Consider the following 20,909-nt stretch of genomic DNA (forward strand, 5'->3'; position numbering starts at 1 on the left):
ATGCACTTTACAGCATGCATGTGGATGAGTACAGCAGTTACTTGGGTTTTCAGTGGACATCAGCACAAGCACACACAATTTGCAAAATGCTCTCTGGGATAGCATAATGGCTGCAGGAAAATGAGACCATTGTGACAAAAATTGGTTAATTCTATTTGTTGCTCACCATCTTGTTTGTTCTGTTTATCTTTGAGTATAATTTGATTGGAAATGTGCAGAGCTGATTTATGACAGACCTGATTTATGGCACAATGATGGAGCCTCAACAAAGAGCAGGACTCGGTTTGATTTGCTTCCTTTGAAATAGACTCGTATGTAGTTTTCAAGTGTAAAATGGTTTATCAGTTAGCTTTTTAGAGCAGTATCGGTCAGTATTTTGGGTTAAGTGATCCCTGCTTCTCGAATGAATTCAGTCAGAAGAGCTATGAGATGGGAAGGCAGAAACATGTAATCTTATCGTCCTCGACTGTTGTCAAGTCATGTCAGGACAATGTGGCATCTGGCTTCTGCATCGTGCCAAAAACCTTGTTACTGAGCTCCAGTGTTTTTCTTTCTTTCTTTTTTTTTAACATTAACACAGAAGTCTGATGGTGGGGTACAATAATTTGTCTTGTCTGCTGTGTCTGTGTTGGATAGATTTATGGAGCATGGTAGTGCTAAAGAGAGATCAGGTGATGGAGCAGACACTCTAGGCATCAGGGGAGCATACCAGAATGGTTTATGAGTTGTATGACTCACATGATACGCTCTCTGTGTCTGCGCAAAGCGTGAGGTAAACTCAAGCAACTTGTTTTGGCAAGGGAAATGGATGCAAAATGTCTCCTTACTGCCTGAATTGTATTCGTTAAGTCCCGGATTTTCAAAGTTTTTATGTGCTGGACCCCAGAGTTTCATTAATCTACAGTCCCCTGTTTGAAGTGATTTTGCCCTGGGGACCCTGATATGAAACTTTATTTTGGGTTGGTGCTTTACACTGAATTGTTCAGATGCCATACTTTAACATTACCAGATTAAAAGTGGTGAGATTAAAAGATAATATTAAAATAATCGCTCATCAGTTTTTCGTAGTATAACAAGTTCTACTGATTGAAATAATAGTGAAATTAAGTTATTCCTCTTTTTCCTGAGGACCCCTTAAGGATGCTTGGGTGTCCCATCCCCATTTTCAAAACCATTGTGATAGGTGGCAGCATTTAAATAGGAGGCATAAGGAACTTCAGGGCTTTGTTGAAGGGTCTCCCAGTGACTGTTGGGTCAAACTGAGAGACCATGTGCTTTTTTTTTTTTTTTTTGGATTGTGCAGTCCCACCCCTAAAGCGTATGTTATAAGATTTCTTTTTTTAATTGATAGTGTGGAAAAGCGCAGCAGGGAGTGAGAGAGATGTGACAGCATAACACAATTTAGGTTTCCAACCCATGCCTATAGGAGGAAGTGGCATTAGCATTAGTAGCCTGGGCTGCCTGGACTCCCCAGTGGGATTCAAGTGTTGACACATGATGCAACCTTGGGCGATCTCGGCTCTGTCCTGGTGTAAAGAAAAATCTACACCAAGAGTCCTCATTACCATATGAATGAGCGTCAACAGGAATGTATGGCACACAGCAAAAGATTCCCTGTTGAAGGGGGAGCTAGAAGCTCTGCATGCACAACAAAGTGTTGTCTGTATGCACAGAAAAGAAGCTGGTGTCTTTTGCACTTACCAAAATAGGAAGCTCTATAAAGAAAAGCATTTCAGGAAAAAAAACAAAAACAAAAAAACAATGGGAAAGTGGATTGTGTCTTTTTTCTCAGAGAGGCTGGAGGGAGAATGAGAAATAGATTCAGTTGCTAAGTAAGGTTTGTATCTTGTACATTATTGGAGCTCAGCCTCATTCCAGCGCATCCAGGAAGTAAGCCTGTTGTTTCTGCGTTTGCATTCCTGTCATTGCCACAGACAAACACACAATACTCCTCCCCACCCGTGCACCACATTTCTGTCTCCCTCTTTTTTCTCACGCACACACACATACACCCTTGCATTATGTGCCCTGGCCATCTGTTACCTTCGGGTCAGGGGTGTGAGTTTTCCATGCCCAGCCAGAGCACATTACAACGCCACAGAGGCACAGCGAGTCAGGCGGTGCTACCTCGCTCAGGGATATTTTAATTGGCAGATCTGCTGCTTTGCTCAGCATCGGGTGTAATAGGTAGTGCTGAAGGTCATCAATCTCTCCGAATGACAGCCAGAGGCGAAAGGTGCTGGGTCTGGCAAGCAAGACTTAGCAATCATTGTGAGTGCACAATTACGAGGGTAAAGGTTACAAATAAGGGCACATGCACATATGCAAATAGACACACACACCCGTACACACATGCACAGACCCCTGTTACACCTGATATGAACATGCATATTGGATTGTGTCTATATACCATCTAACATTTACACCTGATGTCAGAATGCATCTCTAGTACATGAACACATTGGAAAGTTATTTTTCCCTTGTCAAAACATCCAAGCCCTTTCCACCTGAATTATTTACTTTTTTAAACAAAATTTGCCATTTGCCTTTTTTTTTTTTTTTTAACATTTCTGTAGTGAGTATTTTTGGATTGGAGAAGTACTGCATGTACACTTGCAGCCGACTGCATTTTTGATGATCTGGGTGGTTTGGGTGAGCGGATCTCGAATGCTTTGATTATGAACAGCAAATGCCACTTGGAACAGAGTGTTATAGACTCAAATACACATCAGAGAGCCAAGGTGAAATCACAGAGGAAAATAGCACTGACCTGGTTGTTCGTATCCTTTTTGTTCGCAGGCTGTTCTGTAATCTCTGTGTCCTTTGCTTTTAACTTGATGTCATTACTCCCAGTGCAGTTATTTCACAGTGGATGTTTTCTTCCCTTCTAGTTGGCCTCAGTGTGGCACTTCTGGGGATGCAGTATGTCAAAAGTAGACGTGAACGTCACTCGCTTCTGATAAACAACATTAACAATATGGAATAAATTTGTTTGGAGCCCCATTTTTAGCATGTTATCCTTCAGCATTTATGTTCCTTTTTGTCTTAAGGCTTCATTTTTCTCCTTTGTATGTCAGTACCTCATACTTACTGTGCCTTTTCAATCAAACGCCGCAGTTAAACCCTTTTGATGTCGTTCATGTAGTTCAAAGAAATGGCATTTCCCTTGTTGACTAAACTGATTATAGGCTAAAGATAATACATGTAGGACGGCATAACATGCAGTTTTAAAAAATCAGTTGTGATGGCATGCATCCACTGTATTCACAGTTACTCCTTATTTTCATTTTTAACTTGAAAACACTCAGGCCTATTGCTCTGCAGTGAAAAACAATCTGTTAGAGTGATCTACAAAAGTAAACTAATCAAATGTAGTCCAAAACAGAAGTAGCAAAGGAAGTAATTATTGACATCTGCTGATAGTAAGGAGGTTAGAGAAGCTGGAGAATTGCTGTCAGATACTGTTAAGAAGACAACAGTTTTCTTGGAGCAACTCTAGATAACAATTTATAGGGCTGCTATCTCACTTGTTAAAGTTAAACCAGTGACCTACTGTGCTGGGAAGAGTGTGACGGTGGAAGGAGACAGAGGAGGGCTGTAAATCTGGAGCTGTGGTCTGGAATGCTGTTCGTGTCGGAGCACGTTTCCTCTTCCAGTTAAGAAAGACCCCTTAAAGGAGATGGCATGCTGACAACAACTCCACGCACAACCATCTCTTGCTAGTCTCGCGTAACAAACCACCGAGCCTTGAAAGAAAACTGGCAGCTGAGCCTCCAGTGTAGAGGTTCAGGCCGCTGGCTGCAGCCTGCACTACTAATTTGAAAACAAATTTGCCACTTAACTGTATTCATGCATTTTCTTCACAGGATTTTGCTTATGTTTAGATTATGTAGAATGTAAGAAAAAACCTCTTGACAGCGTCTGACAAACCCTCACCCAAACTCAATACAAGCTATAACAAAAATGTATCAATAGGGTGCATTCTAGCACATAGGACTCAGTGTGGCCCATGTTAATACTAACATGCTGCCCCCCCCTACACAGCAGTCAGCACATGCTAAAGCTACAGAGCTGTAGGACCTCAAAGACAACGGCAGTCTAATCCAGGCTAATGCAAACACACGGCTGGCTTGGTTCATGCACGTTTCTGGCTGGCACCCTCTGTAAATTAACAGGAGCAGAATGGCAGGAGATGTGCTTTAAATCCCAGCAGCGTAGTGGTCTGTTTGAATTAAACTGAAATGGAAGACAGAGGGATGGTGCTGGGTTGTATTTCTCTCTTTCAGGCTTTGTGCTTTTTTCCACTGCGGAGATTAGGAGTGTCTTAAAAAAGTGGCTTCTGCTGTAGCCACTGAAAGCTGTTTTATATTCTCATAAGCATCTTATATAATAGGCTGAAATCCGGGGGAATGGCATCCGTTGTTTTCATCCCACTTTATAGACTATCATATTTCTCAAGTAATCATGGAAAAAGTTGAGTAGAAAGGGGTTTCTATGAAGCAGAGAAACCGACTGAAAGTTGATGACCCTGTCTGTTGTGGTGAGAGGAACTCCAAGACTGGGGTTTAAGGGATTTTGGGGCACTGGAGATGGCAGCAATTATTGCGAGTCAACAGTTGCTCTCTTGAAGCGTTAATAAAGTTTCCTTGTAGATCACAGGAAAGCCGAGCCTGCAGCTCAGAGAGCCAGTTGACTTTCAGGTAATCCCGAAGGAGCCCTTGCGCCACAGAGTCCTATGCTTTCTCTGTGCTGCTTTCAAGGCCTTTGTCAATAAAAGCAACCAAGCAAAAAAGCACCTTAGTCTCAAGCTACTGAGTAGGGGTTATGCAACGTTAGAGCCATGTGATTTTTGTATGTGCTTTAGCTCTTTTCTCTCAGTTTGCTGGCAAAAAAATTCCAAGTGCAGCTTGATCTGACTCTGTCACACTTGTCAGTGGTACAATCACACTGTACATCCTATGAGTTTTGTTTTCATAAAGTGAAAATATTCCCAAGTCTGTAATTTGGTGGATGTAGGCTGGCTTGCATGAAAATGCATTTCCTTGAGGAAAGGAGAAGTTGTCATTATAGCGTGTGGAGGGGCTTGTCTGGGTGCCGAGGATCAAAACAGTCTTTTACACGGGCCTGCTGTACATGTTACAGCAAGACCCTGCCCTCAGCACCTCTCTCTCTCTCTCTCTCTCTCTCTCTCTCTCTCTGTCTTGCTCTCTCTCTCTTTCTCTCCCTCACACACACAGAGCTTGTTTTTCTCTCTCTGCATCTGCTCATCAACCCACGACTTGTCAACACTTGGTGAAAAAAAAAATGAAATTCATGTCAGACAGTCTTCTCGTAGGAAAAGATTTTTTACTCTCTGCTAGGCAACACGCTCCTCCCTCTTCGGTGCGCACACACACACACACACACACACTACCACACAAACATGCATGCACGCACGCACGCACGCAGGCACAGACGTTCACGGGCACTCTTCAATTTCTTTGACTTGGGGCATCTTTGAAAAAGGCAAAGCACCATGTCAGCACCTCTGTTATTTGGCCTTTTTCACTGCACACACACCGCCACTGACTGTACTTATTGTCCCCCTCTCCCCAACCCCACCGCCCCCCTCCTCTCCCAGCTCTATTTTCACAGCTGTAATGTCAGCGGTTTCTCTCTTTTTTTTCGGCGTTTCTTTCCGCTATGTTGGAAGAAGCGTGTGCTCAATCCCTCCGTCTCCCTGTGATCTTCTCCTTTAAATTCAGAGCCCGCATGTTCCCAAAGCTGACATTCCCGAAATGGGAAGTCATTGAAGAGTAATGTGCCAGAGCGGCGAGAAGGGGGAGGTACTCCAGGGGCCTGCGGCTGTGTAATTGAAAGTTTGTGTTTGGTCAGAATAAAGTTGAGATGGGAGAATAGTTAGGACTCATATCACGCTCTGATGGAGGGAAAAGACAAAGACAGGAGATGTGGAGTGTTTTTTTATGTGGGTGTATGCATGTGTGTGGGTTTTTTGCATCGTTGGATGCCTGTGAGTATGTGTGTGTGTGTGTGTGTGTATATATATAATGGCATTATCCCATACTACAGCCACTGTCACTCCTGTGGTTTCTTGATACAGATGTTTTATACAGGCCATGACATAAAGTTGAAATCCTCTGAGCTAATCTGAGATTCAACGCTAATCCAATGATTCAATGATTATGACAGTGATGATGATTATTAGACTTGGCAACCAGTATTACCCAAGCAAAATAATTCTTAGCGTCTCCTGGCAAGCAGACATAACTCTCTCTCTCTCTCTCTTTCTCTCTCCATCACTCCTTCCAGCTTTCACAGAGAATGTCCAGGGCTCCTGTGCTAACAGCCGAGAGGTGGGTAGGACGATCGAGCCATCACTGTGGCGACCGCCGCTCAACACCATCACCGTCTCCAAGAAACGTAACTGGCTGCAGCAGAGCTCCCTTGGGAAGATCCATGGCGCCAAGGACGAGCCCCAGGGAACGCTGGCACCTGAGGAGGAGAGCAGCCAGGTCCCCCATCAGCCTCCTCCTCCTTCCAGCCCCTCCCCAGACCACCTGAGACCCCCCGGGGGAGCCCCCTCTCGGCCACTTCGCTTGCACCTGCCTCAGGTGAGCATCAGGATCTTTCAGTGTGCATGAGCCTGAGACTGAGTGCTTTGGGGAAGTAACTGACTCACTGGGTTGACATGGGTCCAACACGGCGGTTGCTCAAGGTGTTTAATTTCTGGTCTTTCATGCCTTTTTTCCTCTCTCACTTCTTTCCTTAAAGGTTGATCAGAAAATTCTGGTGCCAGCTAGGCTTGGACTGATATCTGATAATGTCGAATATTGCGATATCTGCAGCTCTGTGCAATATTTTCCTTGAATATTGAACCCCTTGGACCACCGCCCAAAGTTGCAGGACCATAGCCAGACCAAAGCAGAATGTCTAGGCAAGATAAAATCTTACCTAAGATCTTCAGTATCGAGCCCAGTGATTTTGGCATTAATGTGAAGGCTGATGTAATTTAATATTTGTATCAGTATATACAGTTCTTAAATAGAGGATAACTGTTATTTTTGCAGTCTTTGCACTAAAGATTTAAAGATTTTTTTTGGCATTTCTGCTTCACTGGACAGATATAATAAAGATAAACAGGAAAGATGGTGGAGAGTGGGTGGATGACATGCAGCAAAGGGCTCGGGCTGGAACCCAGCGGCTGCAACAGCAATATGTGGCATTAACACATGCTAATTTGATTTAATATTGATTTTTTGTTTTGGACTTATTGTTTTATTTAACTTTGATTTGAATTTGATAAAAAAAAAATTGTTGGCACAACAGCTAGGTGAGTTGCCAATGTAATGTCAGGCATAAGTAATTTGGATTTCAGACATGACTCAGACATGAGGTTTTAATGTGTTTGATTAAGGTGCCTGGTCCCACTGACGATGCCTTGGTTGCTCTTCTTCTGGACGCTTTTAGGTTAGTGTGGGTCAGACCAGGGTGGCCCCTCAGCCTCGGTGTGTGGACCCAGCTGAGGAGAACGATGCAGACGATGAAGGCGAGATCTGGTACAACCCGATCCCTGAGGATGATGAACCAGAGATGTCCCACAGATCGGCTGTCAGACTGCTGGTCCCACCGCGACGGGAGCCTCAGGCGCCCCAGAGGAGGCCCAGCAGGGGAGGGGATGTCGGACAAGGTGGCCGAGCCCCGGAGGGCCCCTGCAGTGCTGTGCCAGAGGCGCCGGGGGAAAGCCTGGGTGGTGGCGGCAGCGTGGGCGGGGGCAGTGGAGGAGACGGGAGTCAGGGCAATGCCGTACATTCCACAGAGGCACTACATCTGCACAGGCAGATGCTCGCGTGCAAACCTCAGGAGGAGGGGGGGCCTTCCGCCAGCAGACTCGCAGGTAAGAAACACAACCACACGCTCCGTCTTACTTTGGCTCCCCTCTTCCTTTTTGTCAACCTACCATCCAGTCTATTCTTTTGTTTAATTTTCTTTTCTTCTTTTGCGTCTCTTTATCTGGACCGCTGCTTGGGGGCCACTCATTGTCTGTCGTTCTCTCTTCCAGCTAGTTAGTCTCGGCAGATTTTTTGCGGTTGTGCACAACTTGAGCACTAATTACTGCTAGTGTTGATAGGTGTTACTAATCAAAGGATCAGCAGGCCTGTTTAGCCCTCAGCGATTCACAGCTAACTATAGCCCTAATTACACTTATGAAAAATGTGTCTTTTCACATGTTGCTTGAGCTGAATTGACACCAAAAGCAGATTTTTGCGCGTTTAAAATCCAAAATCTGTTGAAAAATCTATAACAGTCCAAGCCCGCATTAACACAATTGCAATTCCTGGTCTGTTCAGTTTGATAGGAGTAGACAGGAGTTGTGGCTGTCTAATCATATCACTCCATATCAGTGTTCCTCATTAGTTAAACCCAGACAGACATTAGCCAGGCGGAATTCAGAGCTGGCATTCCTGAGAGGATAGAATATCCATTTACTTGTGACTGGAGCTCGCTCAGAGGGCTGTGTACATTGTGAATGGCTGGTTCTTAAAAATTTTCAGCCCTAATTTGTGCAAATTTCGTCTTGCCCTGGGCCGACTGAAACGGTGCCTTTGACGTTTGTACAGACACAAAAGAAACAGGGCCGCAGCCTATAAGCAACATTGCTGTAAATGCATCAGGATGCTTTCTCTTCTGTTTTTGTGTTTTTTTTTTTTTTTAATCTATTTGTGTGTCTGATTGTTGTCAGGAGTGTGGTCTGAAAAGATGATATAATGATGACAGTTAGCACACGTCCCCCTGTGTCTTAATAAGCTGTGTTTATTTTTTCACTTCCGACTTTTTGTTCTCTCTGATGTGGCAACATGGTAGTTTGAACCAATTGGCACATCTTGGGCTGAGCCCATAATTACAACTTTTGACAAGTCTTCCTTATGGCACGCAACGGCCTTTTTTAGTTGTGCAAACCCAAAGTGAGGCTGAACAGTTTCATTACACTCAGCCAAAGTGAATCTATGTAAATTTAATTGTTATGTAGCAGCAGCTTCACACCAGCAAAAGGACTCACTGAGAGTATTGTTGCAAATTTTAATGTCCTACTGTATGTGAAAGATACCTACTGTGGTTGTTGTGCTCATTAAACTCCAACTCTTTTGAGACTGTTTTTTTTTTCGTTTTGTTTTTGAACTATCAGTAAATAAATATCAGTTCTCCTTGTGATGGACTGGATATCATAGCTTTCAACAGAAGCTCTTCTGTTCTTTCTTGATGTGCCAAATCGTCACCCAGAACAAAGAAGGAAACTCATCACTTCAATGTGAACCTCCTTCTGATTGACACAGGTTTGATTGGCGGCTGGTAAACAGCTCGATCCTCACTGATTGGCGTCAGAGTCCTGGCTCTCTCTGAAATCACGTGCATTAACAACACTCTCCGTCCTCAAAGGACTTTCCTTGTGGGATTAGGATTAAACCAGGAGTCTCAGAGCACTAGCCCAGGAAAAGTGCTAATCATGGCATACACAGCCAATTAAAATGAGGCTATTTCTGCCTGTACCGTTTGATAGGTTTCAGACCAATTTTACAGTCAACATGAAATTTGCCGGTATCATTAGGGCCTTTCATGTGCAATAAGCAGATGTGAGTGGACATAATTGCAGGCTGGCTTGTTCAGTAGTTTCAATAGTGAAGGAATCTGGGCCTTCTGTGAACAGAAAGGCTCATTTTTAAGGTTCAGTGAGCTGTCTAGCCTCCTTGTGAAGAGATTACTTTCCATCAAGGTGCTAGGCTCTCTACCTTTCAAGAACCTGAGTCTCCTCTATACCCCATAATACGCTTCTCAGATTGGGGCTGTTTAATGGGAGCGCTGTGGGAGCACACAGTAGCAGTTCTGTGATAGTGTGGGCTGCCTAGCACTCTGACTGGCTGCTGTGAAAATGAGAAGAGGGAGCAGTGTGTGTGTGTGTGTGTGTGTGTGTGTGTGTGTGTATGTGTATTTCCCTCCACTCCGGAACTGCCTCCCTCCCTTCTGCTTGTTGACTTTGCGGTTGATTCCTGTGGGTTTGGCGACGCCATCCCACACTTCACCCCAACAAAAAAGAACAACAGGCCCGGCTACGTGTCATCAGAGAGGAAACACTCATGACCGGTTGCTTGTGTGTGTGTGTGTGTGTGTGTGTGTGTGTGTTTGCATGCAGTGGACAGTTCAGCTTTAGGAGGCTAGGCAGGTTTGAAGATGGTGTGCAAATAAAATATTGCTTCACCTTCTCCCTGCATCTCCAGTCAGTATCTCCTCTGTCCTACATCCTCAAAGCAGTGCATGTGTGTGTTATATGTCTTTATTTGTGTGTGTATGTGGGTCTGTGTGCTTGTTTGTGTATCTTGGGCTGTGGCTACTGTTGCTAAGCCAGTTTGTGGTGCTGGAGAATGACAGTGCACTCCTCCTCCTCCTCCTCCTCCTCCATACTAACTGGTTGGGAGGGTTGGGGGATGGTGGGTTGGAGTCAAAAGGACAAGGGCCCACTGTGGCACTTCACCCCACCCAGCATTCAATAGCCGATCCACTACAGGGCCAAACAGGGCCGGATAGGGATTACACATTTTCTGTGTCACCCTGTGGTGGGTGTTTTGGGATATTTCCATTTTTTCAGTTGACTGTGGTGTGTCACAAATTGTGCTTCCATTGTTTTGTTTCAGTGCATATCGCCTCCCCACGCTGAATGCAATGATAAACACAGTTTATCATTTTCTGCACATTTTCAAGATGCACCACGGATATCAGCGTACCAATTTGGGTACTCGATAGCAGTGCCAGTGAATTCTGCAGTTCTCCTTACCACAGGCAAAAAACGGAGAGCCCATTCAGCACACACTCCTTTGTTTAAAAACCTCATGTGCGCATTAATAAGCAAACATATACGCCTACATCAGAATAAGAACACAGTAAGTGCAGCATCAGCCTGTAGCCTTCAAAGAGAAAACAAAGCAGCCTAGCAGAATACCGATTTCAAATTAGAGGAACTGTATGAAATGTCCTGCTGAGACAACAAATACAATGATGTGATTATGTGATTTACAGTCCTGTAAGCAAAAAAATAAATTTTGGTAATGACTTGAAGCCCAAGTATTGATTCATATGGCATTCCCAAATGGTGCAATTTTTCTGTCTCATAGCAGAAATTGACCACAATATATCAGCAGGGCTTTTGTAGAGTTGTTGATTTAAACGTCTTGCCAGTTATTATGAAATTTCCCCACCGTGGGACTAATAAAGGAATATTTTATCTTATCTTATCTTATCTTATCCAAAATTTCTTGATTTCAAAACTGCCTTTCTGGTCCCTATTACTTTTTTTTCTGTTACAAGCAATCGCAAGCTTTAGCAGCGACCTGTTAATTCCCTTGCAATTCTCTTGCAAAAGCCATAAATGACTTCATGCCACTTAACAAAAAAAAAAATTGGTGCTGAATTAGCGCAGAGATGTGGCATCCCTAACTGAACCTAGATGAGCAGATCTGTTGACAGTAAAATCTTTGTTTCCACTACACTGTCATATTTTTTACTACATCTTTGTATCTGCAGAATACCACATCATGGGTTGCTTTACCACATTTGGTTCAGAAGTACCCGTTATGCCTTCTGGGATAGTTCGCCTTTGATCTAGGCCTTGATAATATCTATAACCACCAAATAAAGAGAGGGAACTGCAGTGTTTCTCTTCACTTTAGATTTTGAGCATTTCTTCTGTCTTTCATTTCAGCTGTCCCCTCCTCATGAATGTGGGTCAGTACAGACACCACTTTATTCTGAGGTCTAAAAATTGACAGGCCTTTTAGTTATTATTGACTGTGAATAAGGGCGTCTGCTGAATAAATGAAGCAGTGCAGATGTATATGACTCGGTGCAGCTATGGGCTTCCTCTGTCCGGCTGGCTGGTTCTTTTTCCCTCACCGGATACACTCCAGACTCCTCGTGTGCTGCCTATTGACTGGCTTTTTGTCCATCTGAATGCTCTATTTGTATGGAGAATAATGATTGATGGACTTTGGGGGTGGTGAGCATGATGTGTTCCCTATCTCTTGTTCCCTTTAGCGCCTGTTCGGGGAATCTGATTTGGCCAGCGCTCAGAATGGGATCAGTGCTATTTCTGGGGGTTGTTTTGGTCACTGCAGTGCGGTAAGGAGGTCGTGCTGGCTGCGGCGTTCAAGGATTGGCCCGGGCTGCTAGAGTTACACGAGTGCTCCGACCTGAGTTGGAATCTAATCTAGGCTGAGGATTACAAGGTCAGGTTTGGAGGAAGTCAGCAACTCAGTGGGCTAACAGGAGCAGCTCTTAAAAGCACAGCAGACTCCATAGTTTCACTCTAGTTGTGAAGTTCAGTTCACATAGTTTGCTCATTGCTCTGACTTTTTTTGCTCTGTTTTCCAGTTCATTACCAAAATACTTGTAAAAAGCAATTATGGTCTCAGTTGCAAAGCACTTCCTCTATTTTTTAGTGCCTAATCTTTCCTTCCCTCATTGATTGCAGACTGCAGTTGGGTACTCAGTATACTGTCATTATATTATATTTAGTCTGTCACATGTACTTGTCGCATTTGATTTTTTAAAAAAAAATTGCGGTTGTTTCTGACCATGTGTTGTGATTGGAAGCTCTTTTCTGTGAAACGCACTGCAGAAATTATCCATTTTAAGTCACTTAGTCTCATGTTTAGTGATAAAATGTTGTTTTTCTTAAAAGAAGTGAAAAACTGCCAGTAGGATGAGATAATCTTGCTTTTTGCCAGTGCTAATCAACTTTTTTTTTCCAGAATTTTATTCAATCAAATGTCATTTCTTGATAGTTAGTGGATCTCCCTTATTCCAGCTTGCTTCAATATATTGAAACTGGGATTATCTCATCCCACCGGCAGATTCTTTTTACTTGTTTTAGGAAAAACTGATTTTAAGGCTAAATATGGGAAGAAAAGACTTGATATTTTGCAGTGCAAACTGTAGGGTATAGCTATATTATAACTTCAATGGTATTACGCTGCCTATTTTACATTTAATTTATTCCCTCATTTTTGTGGAATGAAGTAAACAAGGTTCATTGCTCAGCAGTGAGGAGCTATTTGTTTGTTGGCAGCCAGCCAAAATAAAACCATTAATATAAAACCTAAAGCTGTATATCTATTTAAATAGCTTTGTTCTTTGTACAATTTAATTACCTACACATCAAAGTTATGATTGATAACTCCAAAAAAGTCAGAGTGATACTTTCATTGTGTCTCGGTTGTTCAGAAAAAGCAAAGTGATGCTCATCCATCAACGTTTATTACACAGCTATCGGTGGCTTGTTGGTGGTTGTTTGGATCAGGGCAGCGCACGAGGCCAGCCTGGCTGCAGGGTCTAGAATTAGCTGCCACTCTGTTGCTAGAGTTACAGCAGAGCAGGAATGCCTGTAGCAGTAGGCGAGCTAGGCTACATGAGGGCTGCCTTGGCAGGGGGCCATGTTGTGCTAGCGAGAGGGCCTGCATGCTTGGCTATATTAGCAGGGGTTTTGTAACCATTGTAATGAAACGCCCGGGCTCCCGTGGCCCCTGAAAGGCCTTCCAGTGCTGAATGATTTAGAGCCAAAGCAGAGGAACCAATACAGTGTTTGGGCCTTCGTCACGGAGAGGTGAAACTACGGGACAAGTATGCCATTCACCCATTTATGTACACTCCTCTTGTTTGTCAGCACACCCAGGCCCTTTCTCTCTCACGTTCAGCATGCACACTTGCCTGCATGCCTACAAATACTCACACACACACCAGTGAATGCAGGAGGTTTTACAGGGGTAATCGGGAACAGCGGGTTATTGTCTCCTTCCAAAGCTTATCAGAGTCGGCGCCCTGTTCAACTCTCTCTCCCTGCCTCTCGCTCTCTCTAACGCACACTTTATCACTTTCTTACTGTGCCTTCTCTCACAGCACAGACAGATCCCAGCGTTCAGCCACAACACATGCTGGGCACATACACAATAAATACTTATATATCAACACGTACACCCTGTGCCAAACTGCGGTGCCGAACGCCGAGTGTACACATGCACAGGCAGACATCCGTACACACGCCCTCCCTCTGCACCTGTCTGGTCCCAGTGTTGTGAAGAGCAATCAACAGCCATAAATTCCTGGGCTTTGTCAAGAGGTGTCAGAGGCAGAGTGCCTGAGGTGGGCCTAGGGGTCAGGGAGGGCATGTGTGTGTGTTCTCGTATGTGTCTGTGTGTGTGTGTCTCTATGAATGCATATTTACATGCGCTGTCTTTGTGTTCATGCGGTGAGAGCCTGTGTGGGTGTTTCTGTATGTGTGTGTTTAAAGTGGGGGGTGGACTCGGTTCCTGTCTCAGGTGTCACCCGGTGGAATGCAGGCCTTTTGCCCTTTGACCCAGGAACATGGCCCTTGAGGGTAGGGTGTCAAACCATTGCCCCTGAACCTCAGCTAGTGTGGTGTCAGGTAACTCTGCTGGCTGCTGCCACAAGGCCAAAGGCTACAGAGGACACAGCTCTATGTGTCTGTGTGTGTGTGTGTGTGTGTTTGTGTGTGTATGAAGTTAGTAGGACAGCGTTGCAACAGTCATTAACTTTACCAAAGGTGGGTCTGCCTCAAAGGGCTCATGGACGTTGCCCAGGTTCATGTTGTTGACTAAATAAATGCTACAGTCATGAGGCATTTAGGCCTCAAATTCAAGGCTTATATATTTGATACTGAAGTGACTGGATATTGGTTTAGATTACAAGACTCAGAAAGCTTTCTTTTTTACTTTGCGTTTAAGTGTATTTTGTAGTCAAATGTAAACAAAATGTAAAACGCAAAGCTTGTATACCTCTGTGAGTGTCCCATGATCAACCGATGACATCCACCTTTTCAACCCTGAATCAAACAGCATCAGTTTATATGCTGTTTTTTTTTTTATTGGAGTATAAAATGCACTTCTGTTGATCCTTTTTTCATGTGTCTTATCTCGTCATATTTATGAAATAATTCTCTCCATCATCCTGTTAAATGTTCTATGTGTAGCAGTTTCACATCAATAAAATATCACCATATTGTTTATTGTTTACTGGAACATTACCGACAGAGGTTTGAATTTAGTAGAAATTTTGTTGCTTTAAATTGGATTATGGTGTTGATAACTAAACAAAAAAAAAATAAATAACTAAACAAAAAAAATAAACTAATATTTAAAATGCCCTAGCACCTTACAACATGTGATATACAATACCAAAGGAGATTTGAAACTGCTGTTTCTATTCATTTAGTTTTATGTCTAAAACCACTTAATGGGTTCATTAAAAGCATTGTACTTCTGTACGTAGTGCCTGTCCCCAGATTATTTCACACCTACCGTAGCATGGAGAAAGTTAAGGCTAGATAGAAGCAAATCTGTGCAAAAATTAATTTCCTCTGCAAAATATGTTACATGTGCAAAAAATCTGCCTAAGTCAGAGAACATGTTTTTTGAGCTGACCAGGGCTCTCTGTGTTGGTGACCCCTCCCCAGATGTTGTGCAGTGAATTTGCACCTTCAGCCCTCTCCACCCATTTTCTCCCTTCTCAGAGCGCCTTTGTATCTGTTATTGGCAGGAAGCCACGAGAGCGAAATCTACTAAGTCAGAGGAAAAGGAGGCTAAACATGTTTTGTAAGGCATGTGTGAGAACAGCCACGTTCATTCGTACGCTGGCCAGCAATCTAGCCAGCCAGTCAGCCTTCCAGCTAACCATCCAGACCTCTGAGTCCCAGGACAAGGGGCGCCTTTGTCCCCATCTGCCTGCTACACCCTGCCCTGCTCCTGCCCCCCATCTTACCCCTTGACATCCTGTTGCACCTCCTCTGCCTCCCTCTCTCCCTCTCAGCCCCTCGCTCCAGAATAGCACAGCAGGTCCCCTCTGAAAATAGAGCTCGGGATATTGGCAGGGTCAAGCTTTCTCTCTCTCTTTCTCTTTCTCTACTTCTCCCTTGTCTCTCTGTATCTCTCTCTCTCCCTCTCTCTCTCACTCTCTGTTTTAATCTCTCTCGCTCTCTGCCTCTGTGAATTTCTGCCTGTTTCACTCTCCCTAACAGAATCACCCCTTTGTTTGAGCGGTTTATTCAGACAACATCATTTACTGAGAAAAAACAAAAAGTGCAATTTTATCTCAAGTGAAAAAATGTCAACATTAATAGGGGTTCATTTCCAAGATACTTTAAATATCTTAATAGTCCACCAGTCCCACATTTAGTCCAATTTAGTGTGTTTTGCCTCAAGACAAGGCAACCATGGAATGCAGGGACCAGGCCAAAGACCTACAAAAAGGTAATTCCTTTCTACCAAGTCACATGGTCCAGCCATGATCTCCCATGGACCCATGCAGCGAGGTATTCCCTCTAATGTGTAAAAGAGGCAGGTTAGCCAAGGAGGAAATCTTATTAGCCGAGAGTTGAAGGGGGTAAAGCTCTGTTTTTCTGTTTGAAATGGGCTCAGGCTTCCCGTTGGGTGAGTAGCAAGACGCCCATAATTTGACAAATTCCACTTTAATCATTGAAACCGTCGCTGGCTCCATGTCCCGTCCCTCCCTCTCTTCTTCTCTCTCTCTCTCTCTCTCTCTCTCTCTCTCTCTCTCTACTCACCAGATAAGTCCAGTTTGAAACTAAAGGGTAATGAGTTACATTACAACATATCCCGATTTCTCCATACAGATTATATTGCGCTGACTAAAACAAACAGCAAAACAAAGCCTCACTGTAGCAAATAATAAGTATTTGTTGTTATACTACACTGTAACAAATTACTGTTTTTTTACGGTGGATTTACAACAGTATCCTACTGTATTTTACAATAATTGAAAAATACTGTTAAATAGTCATCCCTCACATGTAAATTAACAGTAAAATCAGTCAGTTAACAATAACAGTAGATAACTGTAATTTAACAGCATAAAACAGTATTTGTAATGAATTGCTGTAAATTGTAACAGTATCTTACTGTATTTTATAATTATTGTAAAATACTGTTAAATATTCATGCTTACATGTAAATTAACATTTAATGCTCTGTTAACAATAACAAACTGTAATTTAACAGCATTAAACAGTATTTTCTGTCAAGCAGTGGAGACAGGCGCTGCTGTATGATCCCTTCTCAAGTCCAGTCACTATCTTTCAGCATCATCTGATGATTGTGGGCTTATGTTTCTTTTCTTTTTTTGATGATAGCACTTCTTTATTGATCAAACTCCTCATTTTTGCTTGACAAGATGTAGCCTAGCCTAACTGGCTATTCCTGCACTTGACTTTCTGGAAAACGGTGTTAGAGTGAGTGTTCTTCTTTGTCAGTTCTGGTCCTTGGTTCTTGAAAACAGCGTCAGAGTGAGTAATCACACTGTCCACTCCGTGCTACGCTGCTTCTCCGTGTCCTCCGCTAGCTTAACACACTGCCATATAGGCCTACTGTAAAATTACCAAGTTTCATAGCTATCCGGTGGCGTGGTTCAAGAGGTAGAGCGGTCGTCCGGTAACCAGAGGGTTCCCGGTTCAATCCCCACCTCCTCCAGAGTGTGTCGAAGTGTCCTTGAGCAAGATACTGACTCTGTCCTGACGGACAGCTAGGCGCCTTGCATGGCAGCCTCTGCCATCAGTGTGTGAATGGGTGAATATAAGGCAAAACAGTGTAAAGCGCTTTGAGTGGTAAGTAGCCTAGAAAAGCGCTATAGAAATACAGTCCATTTACCATTTTACTGTCATGTAGCCTACTGTTATCCAAAAAACGGAATTATACTGTTTGATAAATTACGGTAGATGCGCTGTAAAATTACCATAACCCTGTAATCCTACTGTCATGTGCTGTACTCCAAAAAACGGTATTATACTGTTAGATAAATTATGGTAGATGCGCTGTAAAATTACCATAACACCCACCGTTATCCTACAATCATATACTGTAATCCAAAATACGGTAATATACTGTTAAAATCAATAACAGTAGATTGATTGTAAAATAACAGTAAAATACTGGCGTCCCTGCTGCCAGTATTTTACTGTTATTTTACAGTGAAATTCCTTACAGTGTACTGAGGAGGGAGCTCTGAGAAAAGTGTCTTGGTGTTCAGCCTAGAAAACTGTACATATGACTGTAAATCACCATTACCGTCAGCATACAGTATATTTATGGATAGCGGTAGCATATGCACATGAAAGGTACCGATTCATATGAATGCACAAACATCAAAAACAGTGCAAACCACTGAAAATTACTAGTTCATCCATGGAACAGCTGTTGTTGTGGAAATAACCTGTTAAAATACATCACATGGATACAATACTGTGAGAAGAAAATCCACAATTCAGCCTTGTAGACTAAACAATGGCTGTCATTCAAGCATAGACATTAAGACCCTGAAATTTCATGCCGTAAACATCTATTTAGGCAAGTACTGCCTGCGAGGTCCACTCCAAATGGATATTTTTACAACATGAATAATGACTTTGAGTAACTCTAGCTCTCAACCCTCAAGCAGTGGTTTCTCTAGAATAGAAATCCCTCTACATGTAAACCACTTTTTTTTCCCTGAAGGCTAAGTACTGTACTAATGACATTCCAGTTGCACGTACCTAGCATTTGATTGAACAAAGCCTTCTTTAAAAATAAGCAAAAAAGGGTTTTCATGCAACAGAATGGCATGGGAGTAGCACAGTGCTAGTGGACAACTGAGTTTGTCTTGTCAGCCTCACTTATGCGCTGTTTCCTTGGTTTAAAGTGGTAGAATCATCTTAAAATACTGCACTTAAACACAATGCAAAGACGTTTGAGTCTTGCGGTAAAGACCATTAACTTGAGGCTTCAGATAAATGGTGGCTAGTCCACTTGAAGTGTTTATATGCAGTTCTACCCTTGAAATAAGATTAATGGATTTCCATCAGTGGATTACTAGGTTGCTAATCACTGATGGTGTGCTGGCGTTGTGTAGCGTGCCACTGTTTTGTCTGAAAATAAACTGGTTTTCTTCAAATTATGGATCATGCATGTTTTGCTGACACTATTTTCTTCCATTTCTTATCTGTGCTTACTGAGCAATCTGAAAAGCTAATTGCAATCACTGCGGTAGGGTGGATCTTTCTTGAAATTAGTGGTTACAGTTCCTTCACTGACTTGCTGCTGGGGGGGACCCATTTGTTTCCATAAGCTCATATTTGTTTCCTTGCCAGCCAAGGAAAAAAATCTAAATGTTGAGGCTTTCCTTTTAATCATTTTTTTCTCTGTTTTCTTGTTGTGTCTACAGTAGATGGTCCTGACCTGCCCAATGCAGTTGGCTTCTCCCCTCCCTCCAGCCCAAACCCCACCAAGAAGGCCAGCTCTATCAACTGGTCCTTCCCAGACAAGATCAAGTCTCCTCGCACCGTCAGGAAAATCTCCATGAAGATGAAGAGGCTTCCGGAGCTCAGTCGGAAACTCAGTGTGAAGGGGACCCCGAGCAGCAGCAATAGCAATAACGGCAATGGAAGCAGCCAGTCAGAGCCCAAAACCAATAGTAGTGGGCCAGAGGCTGGCTCACACCTCTCAGGCCCTCCAAGGTTGTCTGCATCTGGAGGAGGGCAGGTGGCAGCAGCTAGCCGCAACGTGATCTCACGCTACCACCTGGACAGCAGCGTTTCCACCCAGCACAGCTTCAGCAAGAAGAAAAGTAATGGCGGCTCGAAGTCCGCCAGTAAAGGTGGCTACCTTAGTGATGGGGACTCACCAGAACTGGTGGCTAAATCTGGGAAGCACAGCTCTGCGGAAGGGAAGGGAGGGAAAGGGAAGGAGACAGCTCCTGGAAATGGTGCTGAGAGGACAGGGGGAGGAGGTGCAGGAGGAGGAGGCGTTAGTGGAGGAGGAAGCCCCAAACTCCATGGCACGGAGTTAGACATTGATGCCTTCCGTCATTATAGCTTCACAGAGCAGCCCAAGTGTAGCCAGTACATCTCTGGACTGATGAGCCTGCATTTCTATGGCGCCGAGGACCTCAAACCGCCACGCATCGACTCTCGTGACGTCTACTGTGCCATCCAGGTGGACTCGGTTAACAAAGCGCGAACTGCACTCCTCACCTGTCGAACCACCTTCCTGGACATGGACCACACCTTCAACATCGAACTGGAAAACGCCCAGCACCTGAAGCTGGTGGTGTTCAGCTGGGAGCCAACGCCGAGACGCAACCGTGTCTGCTGCCACGGCACGGTGGTTTTACCTGCCCTCTTCCGGGTGACACGCTCCCATCAGCTGGCGGTAAAGCTGGAGCCACGGGGACTGATCTACGTCAAGCTGAGTCTGATGGAGCAGTGGCAGAATTCGCTGGATGGGGGGCCGGATGCCGACAGGGAGCCCCAGGTATTTGGGGTGGAAGCCTGGCGGGTGGTGGAGAGGGAGAACACGGGACTCATGGTGCCGCTGCTCATAGAAAAGTGCATCACTGAGATTGAGAAGAGAGGCTGCCAGGTGAGTCTGTCTATGATTCATAGATTTTGGTTTTGAGAAGAGATGTTGAAATGTTCTCAATCAGTAACTAATTAAAAAGCGGCTCTGCGGCATGGTAATATTTACTTTTTTATGCTCATTTTGGCCATGATATATACTTGAGCACACACACACAAACCATATTGTTGTTGTTAACCTTTAATTTTTGTGGTTTTTTTTTTGTTTGTTTTTTTTGATGTTTTTAATTTGAACTGAAGGATTGTGAGACCCATAAGTACCCACAATAAAGTAGTGTCTATAAAAGCCTCTCAGACCTCTTTGGGTAAACTAAAAATTTTGGTGGTCAAGCTGAAAGCAAAGCCATTCCTTTTAGCTCTTGTAAAGTCAACAATAACAATATACACATATATGAGTGAAAGCCATTTCCATCCCATTCTATAAATAAAAGCACATGGGTATTATTCT

At 43.7% G+C, this 20,909-nt stretch overlaps 1 protein-coding gene across 3 annotated transcripts in view; it reads left to right on the plus strand.

The window, feature by feature from the left end:
- Positions 1-20,909, plus strand: part of syde2 (synapse defective 1, Rho GTPase, homolog 2 (C. elegans)) — a 51,142-nt gene that overhangs the window by 5,650 nt on the left and 24,583 nt on the right. For 2 of the 3 annotated variants that reach the window (XM_030050058.1, XM_030050060.1), the window contains exons 2-4: positions 6,310-6,611; positions 7,468-7,894; positions 19,270-20,465. In XM_030050058.1, the coding sequence (XP_029905918.1) occupies positions 6,310-6,611; positions 7,468-7,894; positions 19,270-20,465 (1,925 nt within the window). The remainder of the gene's footprint in view (positions 1-6,309; positions 6,612-7,467; positions 7,895-19,269; positions 20,466-20,909) is intronic. The other variant, XM_030050059.1, reaches the window with a different exon arrangement.

This window comes from Myripristis murdjan, chromosome 4 (assembly GCF_902150065.1).
Source record: "Myripristis murdjan chromosome 4, fMyrMur1.1, whole genome shotgun sequence".
NCBI classification, from domain to species: domain Eukaryota; kingdom Metazoa; phylum Chordata; class Actinopteri; order Holocentriformes; family Holocentridae; genus Myripristis; species Myripristis murdjan.